The sequence below is a fragment of the Frankliniella occidentalis genome, unplaced genomic scaffold (assembly GCF_000697945.3).
Source record: "Frankliniella occidentalis isolate FOCC.00 unplaced genomic scaffold, Focc_3.1 Scaffold4857, whole genome shotgun sequence".
In the NCBI taxonomy this organism is placed as follows: Eukaryota; Metazoa; Arthropoda; class Insecta; order Thysanoptera; family Thripidae; genus Frankliniella; species Frankliniella occidentalis.
This window is the reverse complement of record NW_026271900.1, coordinates 1-9,246: the sequence shown is the minus strand read 5'-3', so window position 1 is coordinate 9,246 and position 9,246 is coordinate 1. Positions and strand designations below refer to the sequence as shown.

The following is a 9,246-nucleotide window of genomic DNA, read 5'->3' as shown; positions in this document are numbered from 1 at the left end:
AAACGTAACCATAAGTCATAGGAACTGCGCATCTAAAACATCAGAAATATTTCAATATGAAAAATATTTCTTGGTCAATAAACTAATGAAGTTTTCGCGAAACACAAGATGACAGAGTGTATACTAAGGACAACATAGTGTGCACCGACTATCAGTCTAGGTAGCTAGTCCACTTGGAGTACGCGGGCGCGGGTTGTCTGCGAGGCGGCGGCGGCGACAGGGAGAGGACCAGCCGGCCGGAGGTCGCCGGGGTCGGCGGCACCACCTGCCGCGGCCCGGCAGAGGGCGACGAGAAGCGCGGCGGCGACCCAAAGGAGTCCACGTCCACGCCGGCGCGGCTGGACTCGGGCACGTACGCGTAAGGGTCGTCGTCTCTGTCCACCGCTTCGTACTCGTACTCAACGCCCTCGCCGCCCCGCCCAGCCGACAGCGAGGGCCGCCACTTGAAGGAGGGCTGGCGCTGCGGCGCCGGGCTGTACGACGGCGAGTGGCTCTGCACGCTCCGGATGCTCGGCGCGAAGGAGCAGTTGGATGGCGACAGCATGGGCTCCTCGTCGTCGTTATCATCGTAGTGCCGTCGCCCGAAAAGGCCCTCGGACGGTCGGACGGGCGACCCCGAGGTGGGATAGTCTCCCCACAGGTTGACGTCGTCGTCGAGGTCCTCCCAAGGCCTGGAAGGGGAGCCGGTGGGCAACGGCAGCTCACGCGCACCGGCGCGGTGCCAGGCGTCGTCGTCGCCCTCGCGATAGCGGGGCGAGCGCTGGCGACTGCGGTCGAACAAAACAGCCTCGTCGTCCTGCAGCATGGCCTGCACCTGCATGGCGCTGACGACGCCCTCCCCCCTGTTGCGCCCACCGCCATGCTCGCCCCTGCGGGAGGAGAAGGGAACGCCGAGGCTGAGCTCGCTGTCGAAAGGGGAGGCAAACGTCCCGAGAGCGTTGTCTGCGAATAAGGGGCTGTTGTGTTGGCCCGTTCGTCCTGACGTGGCCGAGCTGTGCCCGCGTCTCCAGGAGGGCCCCGCCGCGTCCTCGTCGTCCAGGTACGTTGGGCTAGAGGAGGAAACGGTATTAGAAGTTTATTACTTTAACTTAGTGAGCGTCAGGCAAATAATCGCGAGTCCAAGCGAACATCTATGCCCGTTTGAATCTTGGGGCGTTTTGAGCAGACGCGTAGAAGAAACCACCCTCACAACTGGACTCACCTTTCATCGTGGAGCTGGGCACGGCGTGCCGGTGGTGAGGGTGGTTGTGGCGGGGGGTTGCGAGAGCGCGTGGCGGTCACGCTGATCGAGTCGGAGAACCCCCCGTACTGCTTGGCGATGGGCCTGGAGGCGTAGATGTCCTTGGGCGGCAGTGTCAGTCGATGCGGCCACGGGCTGACCGCCGCGCTGCTGGGCCCTTTGGCGGGACGTTTTGGCTCGCGCGGCCCCGGGTCTTGGACGCCCTGCGCCTTCCGCTTGGAGGTGGCGGCCCTGGGCTGCCGCAGCGGGCCTCCGATCGGCTCGGCCAGCAGACGCTCGAACCAGTCCAGCTTGGCGGCGGGGCCCGGGGCGGCCGGCTCGGCGGCCACCTGCTCCCCGCGGCTGGGGATCTTGATGAAGCTGGAGAGGAGGCTGGGCGCTCTGGTCGAGCCGGACTTCACACTGGCAGCCGAGCCTGACGCTCGCGAGCTGGGGGGTGCGGCGCCTAGGGGCGCGGGGGGAGCACTGGGCGGTGCGCAGGGTGGATCGCCTGGCGGGAGCGCATTGGTGTCAGCGAGCTTGGCAGGCGCTTCATGCGGGGCGCACGGACTGCCCCTGACACAGGCCTCGCCAGTAAGGGGTGCAGCGCGGGGCGGGTCGCTGGTCGCTGTGCGGCCCGGTGCCTCTTTGGCCTCCTGGGTGACGACGGCGAGCGCGGCGCTGAGCCCCGACGCCAGTCGCTTGCTGAGGACCGTCCCGCTGCCCCGGATCACGCCCGCGGCGCGCAGCCGGTCCGTGTTGATGGTCTTGACCACGCTCTTGCCCAGGAGCCTGGTGGGGACGCCCTCCTGCAGGATGCGCTCCACGCAGTCCACCTTCGCCACCTCCTCCTGGGGGGCCTTGGCGGGCACGGACACGATCCCCGCGGAGGTGCGTCGGGCCGGGGCGCCGCTCAGCGCACCCTGCAGGAGCCCCGGGGCAGCCCTGGGGGCCGGCGGGACGGACGAAGCGGGCCGGGCGGAGGGCTTCCCACTCGGCTTCCCGTTGGACCAGTCCGCCAGCAGCCTGGCCAACACGTCGTCGACGTTGTGGGCTCCCTCATTCTGGGGACGGAATTTGAGCAGGTTGCACGTCCCAGGATTTGGTTTGTTGGCGGCCAGCACGCTCTGGAAACTACAAAAAAGAAATGTTCACACAACGGATCCAGGATTTCATGCGCGAGGTCCCAATGGGATTGGACAGGCAGACATACGTTTTCCCCAACTGTGCAATGCTTTGACCGGGACGGCTCTCTCCCTTTCTTGGGTCTTCCGGGTCAACAATCTAAAACGCAAAGAGAAATGAATTAATAGTTCAACATTAATGCCATGTTTGTGCCCAATAACTTACCTCAAACCTCGCCTCAAACACTCTAGCTTCAGGAGGGTCGTTGGTTGTTGGTGGTAAACTGGTAGTCATTTCCGAAACTTGGATCGTTTCAGACGAACTTAAAGCTTTTGTAGTACCGCACGTCACAGATGAAACATGACTTACCTATAAAAACAATTACAATATTTAGTAAATGCATATAAAATTAATATGACCATAAAAAACGAATTCTAAAGACCTCTTCAGTTCCGACGAGTTCATCTGCAAAGGTGATGCATTTACGTTCCAACAGTGACGCACAAGGTGGTCTGTTGGGCTCTTGAAAGGTGGCTTCTCGAACAACTTCTTCCGGTTGTTTAGATTTCGGCGATGTCCCTCTGTCTTGTATGTTTGCTGACGCAAGGAGGGGAATTTGAAGTTCATTACTGCCGCCCGGTTCGCCATCATCAGTGGTGTCCCTTTGAGGTGACGCAGGACTTCCGCCTCTGGCGGGGGACGTGGCAGTGACCGCCTCCGAGACCCGGTCGGGCACGCTGACCACGGTAGCTAGCACTGGCAGTTCTCCTCCGGCCGCGGGCTCACTGGTGTCTCCCCGCTCCCGCTCCTCGACGTGCAGGTCTGGCCGTTGAATCGCGTCACCCGCTGCGTTTGCAACGCTCGTAACGCCGCCCTGTAGCGCCTCTTGCTGAGCACAACTGTGGTCCGCATTTGTCTGCGCGCCCTCAGCGACGGGCGGGGCCGCCGCCGCTGCGTCTGACGGGGAAGAGAACAGGTCAACTGATTGGTCCATCGCGTTCGTGTCCATGCGGGGCGTTTCAAACTCGGTAGCCGGCGCCTCGCGAGGCGGTCCAGTCTCCAAGGGTGCGGCTGCCTCTTTCACCTGCTCGCCCTCCACGAACGGGAGTCTATCTCTCCCGCAGTCGCCTGGTTTGGAGGTCAGGAGCTCGCCAGCGGTCACCGGGAGGTATTCGTCGAGCCTGAGATTTGCCTCGCGCAACTCGTCCGTCCGTCCTGTATTCGCATCGGGCAACTTGGTGCCCTGCCCAAAGTCTACATCAAACCGGTCGTCGGCGTGTTCGACATTCACATTGTAACACTTGTCGCGTTCGAGGTTGGAATTGGGTAACTTGGCAATGTGTCCGATATTCACACCGGGCAACTTGTCGCGGTCGAGGTTTGAATCGGGTAACTTGTCGCTGTACCCAACATTCGTATCGGGTAACTTGTCACCCTGCTCAAAGTTTGTATCGGACAATTTTTCTGTTGCCTCGATTTTCACTCCGGCCAACTTGTCACCATGTTCAGAAACTTGATCCGGACATGTACCAATTTGTTGAGGCCAGTTCGCGCTGGGTTTGACATCGGTATCGGGTAACTTGTGGCCGGTCCATAAGTCTTCATCGGACCAATTTCCGGTATGTTCGACATCCGCATCAGGCCATTTGTCATATCCAAGGTAGGAATCGGGCAACTTGTCGCTCTGTGTGAAATTTGCACCAGGCCAAGACGATTGCACGGGCGTAGATTCCATTTTCTTGTCTACTATGACATTACCATCAGACCACTTGTCGGGCCCCAGATGCTCTAATTCAAAGGTCTTTAATGTTCCGGTGCCCTTGACGAGGTCAGAAGCAAGCAGCTCCGTTTCAGGACCAAGGATGTTTCGATCCTCTTGCGCACACCACTCGTTGAAGTCAAGCGTTTCCGGTTCCTCTTTCACCTCAAACTTCTCCGGTTTCGCGTCGGCTGTGTGTTCATCGTCCTGTAGCAGATCGTCGAGCAGATCGTCAATCCTGCAAGTTTAAAGCAAGCAGTGTGGAAACAAGAAAAACAAATGTCGAGAGAAAGTTAATTAATTACTTGAGTGGCAAACAGATAATGGGCCTACCCAATATCGAAGTTGAAGTCCCAGCAGCCGGGGCGCATCTCCACGTAGCCTGGGGGAGGGGTTGGAGGTCTCCATCGAACAATTCGCTGAGCTGAAAAAGGGCATTATCACATGAAAATTTTATTAAAAGTTTAGTTTCAAATTTCTTTTGGATATGTTTACTTCTGTTTTTCCACGTACTCGTTACATTGGTCTCGGCTGCTCTCGTGACCTGCAGGATGTCTTCGTCCCAGGAGTCGTCCATGAGGTCCACACAAGACGTTGCCGACGGGGCAGGTGTGGGCGGCCCCCACGCGCCTTCGTGGTCGACGCTGCGAGCCGGGGCAGACTTCTGCACCCAGGCGGGCTTTCCCGCGAGCTGAGACAAGTTGCTGTAGGAATCTTCCAAGTGAACCCAGGCTGACAGGGCGGGTGTTGGCTGCTCACATGAATCCTCCAGGTCGACACAGACTGGCGGTGCAGACTTTTGTGACCCAAGCCCCGACGTGGGCTTGAAGAAATTTCTGATGGTTGGCTGGTGGGGAATGGCTGAGTACTCCATACTGGCCGCAACAGAGGACCCGGGCACTACCTGCACGTCTGGCATGTCCCAGTTGTTGTCGTGATCGTCGTCTTCAATGACGATCACCTCGTCCACCCCGCCGGCGGCGGGGGTCGCTCGCGGTGCGGATGGCCCGGGCGGCGGGTCGTCGGGGTCGTCGAGGTCGTCGTCCATTGCCAAGGAGGACAGTCTCCTCAGATTCGGAGTCTTTTTGAATCGTTCAAAGCGCTGCGACAACGTGAGACCGCCCGTCTGCAGACCCGGGGAAAAGCAGAGCACAAACCAGTTAGTTGGGACACGGTCCAGTCAAGCGCCTGCGGACTGCAGGGCGGGCCAGGCGCCGGACAGGCGCGCCTGGCCCGGTTGCCTACCCTGAGCTCGCAAGGCGCTCGGCTGGGACTGGGACTGTCCCAGAGAACGTAAAGAGGGTATTCAGATGATAAATACGTTACAAGCTACTGTGACCATTTCATTGATGCTCCTTTGCACCAGGGGGTCGTAACGTAACGCGTAACTAAAACGCATAAACACGAAAATAAAATTGCAACTTCAATGCGTTATTGAAGCGTTTCCGGGAATTTTTGTAATGTTTTTTCTCGTGTAAAACGCGCTCAGAGAGCTGCAATAACGATATAAAACTGAAATTTAATTTTTGGGGTTTCGAGCGTTGTCGTTACGCGTTAGGTTTAGGTTACGACGCCTTGTTTGATGCTCACCTCGCTGGCCGTCAACCTGCACGACGGCGTATCGCTCGTACGGCTCGCGGCCTCCTTCATAATTTTATCCATGAAAGTCGACCTTTTCTTAAGCTGGCCCCAAGAAGAAGACAGTTATTAAAGTAGAGGCCCTGTTGTTGTTGATTATGGCATACTTAAGGAGACTTACAGATTTTGCAGCTGGCTCCTGGAAAGGCGGTGGCGAGTCCTCGTTGATGGTGAGGGACTTCTCACAGTCTATACCAACTACGCAACAAAACAAGTAGGGAGACACAGTTAAGAAAAAGGGCCGAGTGACAAAAAATCGATATTCCAAACCGAAACACTTACCCCAGCTTTCACTGATGAGGTGGGCTTTCACCGTCGTTGCACTTACAGTTGACAAGTCTATTTTAGTAAAATATGTTCCCCGAAATAATTTGGAAATGCTGAAATGTGAGTTGGGAATTAAAAAGAAACAGGGGAAAAAATACGAGGATACATAAAACGCAGCCGTAAAGGAAGCGGCCGGCGTCCGTACGGGAAGCGGTCGTAGACGATGACGTTGTTGTCGCTATCGCCGGCGAGCACCAGCACCCAGTGGCGGGGGTCGTTGAGTGCCGCGTCCAGGTTGGCGATGTCGGCCTGCAGGACGACCACGTCCTCGCCGCCGTCCCGGTTGCGCTCCAGGGTGAGCACGAGCTGCGGCACGGCGGCGGCCGCGTCGCGGAGCTCGTTGCCGAAGGGCGGCAGGCGGAGCACGATGCGCTCCAGGTCGCGGGGGTTGCTCTGCGCGACGGCGGCCAGGCTGGTCTTCCCCGCCGCCACCAGCAGGCCGGCGAGCACGGGGCCGATGCGCGGCAGCTGGCGGGCCGCCAGGGCGGACGTCTCCCACAGCTGGCAGCGGACGCACTTGTGCAGCAGGACGGCCGACAGCAGCGCGACGTACCGCCCCGACAGCTGCACCACCTCGCACAGGCAGCGCGCCAGGCGCTCCGCCGTGCGGATCACGCGCCCAGCCTCCTGCTGCAGCCCGGGCTCCGCGATGTGCAGCCCACCGAGCAGGCTCTGCAGAAGGCTGCACACGAGGAAACAGTTATTGCATATTTTGAAGAAAGGAAATGGGTTACCTAAAATTTGCCGAGAAATGTTCTTGGAAATTTCAGGGAAATTCCGGAACACTTTAAACATTTTGCAGAAATACACAATTAGATGAGCTCAAAAAATTTTACTGCGAAGATCTTTAAATGTTATATCCCTACAGACGACAGGCGGAGAGAGAACGCACCAGTTGACCTTGCACTCGCGGTCCTTGATGCGGCCCTTGATGGGGAAGCGCAGGCCCGGCGCGCAGTCCTTGCGCGAGTTGAGCTTGTTCAGGGCGGCCTTCTCGTCGTTACGGAGCTGCACGTCTTGGAACTCGGCGGCGCGCGACAGGACCACCAGGAGGTCGCTCAGCGTCTCTTCGCCCTCCACCTGCAGCAAGGAGAGCGGGTTTCCGATGGATCAGGCCGGGACCGTGTCAGCCGCGGGACCTCGCGGCCGGCCAGGGTGCGAATACAGGGAGATAAGGAACTTTTTAGCGAGTCATAAAAAGTACGCGGTGATTCTTTTACAGGTTTTGCGTCAGTGATTTATAATTTGCGGGAACACCGCAAAAGGTGCTTCTTCGTTGCGAGCCACAAAAAAAAAAAAAAAAAAAAAACATTACGACGCCGACATATTTGTAGAAGCCTTTTCCGCGTGCGCAGTGTGGCATGCTGTGCGCTGTGCCCGACCTCCTCACCTGCATGAAGGACTTCATCGTCTGGAACGCGACGTAGTACCGCGCCATGAGGCGGCCGGCCGGCGTGTCCTGGATGTCCATGCCGTTGGTCTCCACCAGCTTGTACTTGGCCAGCCCGTTGAGCTCCACCTGCACCATGTCTACAAACAGCAGCAATGCGAGATCAGAGGGGGAAGGCACAAGGGGTAAGGGGTACTTAACTTAAAAAAAAGTTTACACTATGCAAAAAATAATCAGGAAAAACATCTGAAAAGAAATCATTAAAAAACTGAGAAAATCAGGAAAATTCTAGAAAAATGAAGAACACAAAAAACCTTGCGTATGGTTGAATTTAAATTGAAGTCCCCCTCGTTAAGCCCTAAACGCGGAGGGCGGAGACTTCCTCCCCTGACGCGCAGGCCGCACCGCGTGCAGGCCACCCGGGCCCAGGCCGTCCAGCCAGCGAAGCGGCGGCGGCGCGACGCTCGGCACCCATGCGACCTTTACGAGCTAGCGGCCGCGCTGCAGCTGCCGCTGCGGCAGGTGCATGTCGGCGGCCAGGTGACCCCCAGCGGACCCGCGCGGCGCGCACCGCTGCTTGGCCGGAGAAGCGTTCACCTTCCAGAAATGCATAAACTATCACCTGAGTGGTGTTGGTTGTCGCGGAGAGACGGCATGTGTGTTTGTGTGCGTGTGTGTGTGTGTGCGCGCGCAAGTATCGCTAAGATTACTATACAAGCAGTTACACTCTCATGACACCACACGCCTGCGGGCGAGAGGCCATGAGCCGCAAATTAATTCGTATCGCGGTATGGTGGAGCTGCTGCGGCATCGCCTGCCATGCGGCACTTTGCGCGGCACACTCCTCCGGGTGACAAGAAGCGGCACTCTCCTCCCTTGCGCAACGACAATCACACAATAAGGGACATCTTCGGGGGCGACGCGCCGCGGGGCCCGTCGCGGCGCCCCGGGCGGGCGGGAAGGTGGTGCAAAACACTGGACCACGGCGACGGCGCGGCCCGCGGCCCGGGCCATTAGAGCGGCGGGTGTTGAACCCGCGCCGCATCGGCACCGCGATGTACGCGCCGCGGGTCCGGGCCGTGGCCGTGGCCTTGACGGGGGCCCCGGCCGCGGCGCAGCCATGGCGCAGCAGCCCGTGGTCGTGGTCTCATCACGAAAAAGCCATTTCAGGTAAATGAGTGGTGTCGCCTCACCGGCGGCGGCGCTGTGCGGCGCTCGGTGTGGGATGCTGTGGGATCGGCCCGCCGGGCTCGGCTCGCCTAGGCTCGCCAACACGGGGCGGCACCGGCTTCATACGAAAGTAAGAAAATAATAATAAACACGGTGTGATGTGATTCGCTCCAGCTTGAGGGCTAGTCGTTCAGGTAAGCCGGCAAAAGGAGTCGTTTCGCGAACTAACCACAACAGTCTCGCGTAAAAGGGGATTTATTCCGGATACAATGGGGGCGAGGGGACGCCACCACCGGGCAATCCTCAACGACAACCTCGGCGATAACACATGACACCCACGGTCTCATCAGAGAAGTCACCGAATCGACAATGACGACGGGATCCCAACCGGTGGATATCGGGGGGAGATCAACTCGCCGAGATTCACGAGGAAGGGAGGACGCGACCTCACGTCCACGACGTTGGGGGACGGGGCCTCCCTGCCTGGTGCGTCGGGTTCGGGTCGGGTCGGGTCGCGTCGGGTAGGGTCGCGTCGTGGTGTTCGGTGAGCGGGGACCGCGGCGCCCGGGCCGGGGGGTCCTCCGACTGCACCCCGTCATCCTTATTACCCCGTCCCCC

The 9,246-nt window shown here is 58.8% G+C and overlaps 1 protein-coding gene across 2 annotated transcripts; it reads right to left on the bottom strand.

The window, feature by feature from the left end:
- Positions 1-6: 6 nt before the first annotated feature.
- On the bottom strand, positions 7-7,614 carry LOC113208417 (uncharacterized). Of its 2 annotated transcripts, XM_052276888.1 has the most exons (13): positions 7,459-7,614; positions 6,961-7,148; positions 6,214-6,750; positions 6,024-6,121; positions 5,863-5,939; positions 5,694-5,786; positions 4,617-5,229; positions 4,437-4,527; positions 2,787-4,341; positions 2,570-2,713; positions 2,433-2,503; positions 1,202-2,353; positions 7-1,049 (listed from the first exon to the last, which is right to left on the bottom strand). In XM_052276888.1, the coding sequence occupies exons 1-13, from the start codon at positions 7,594-7,596 to the stop codon at positions 152-154; spliced, it is 5,655 nt and encodes a 1,884-aa protein (XP_052132848.1). In that variant the 5' UTR covers positions 7,597-7,614; the 3' UTR covers positions 7-151. The 2 variants fall into 2 exon arrangements, with proteins under 2 accessions (XP_052132848.1, XP_052132849.1); XM_052276889.1 differs by lacking the exon at positions 2,570-2,713.
- Positions 7,615-9,246: the final 1,632 nt, after the last annotated feature.

Coding starts and splice junctions, on each gene's coding strand:
- LOC113208417 (XM_052276888.1), bottom strand. CDS start 7,596: ATGGTGCAGGTGGAGCTCAACGGGCTGGCCAAGTACAAGCTGGTGGAG. Junction 6,122..6,213: donor ATCGTCTACGACCGCTTCCC/GTACGGACGCCG, acceptor CTCACATTTCAG/CATTTCCAAATTATTTCGGG. Junction 5,787..5,862: donor AGGAGCCAGCTGCAAAATCT/GTAAGTCTCCTT, acceptor TCTTGGGGCCAG/CTTAAGAAAAGGTCGACTTT.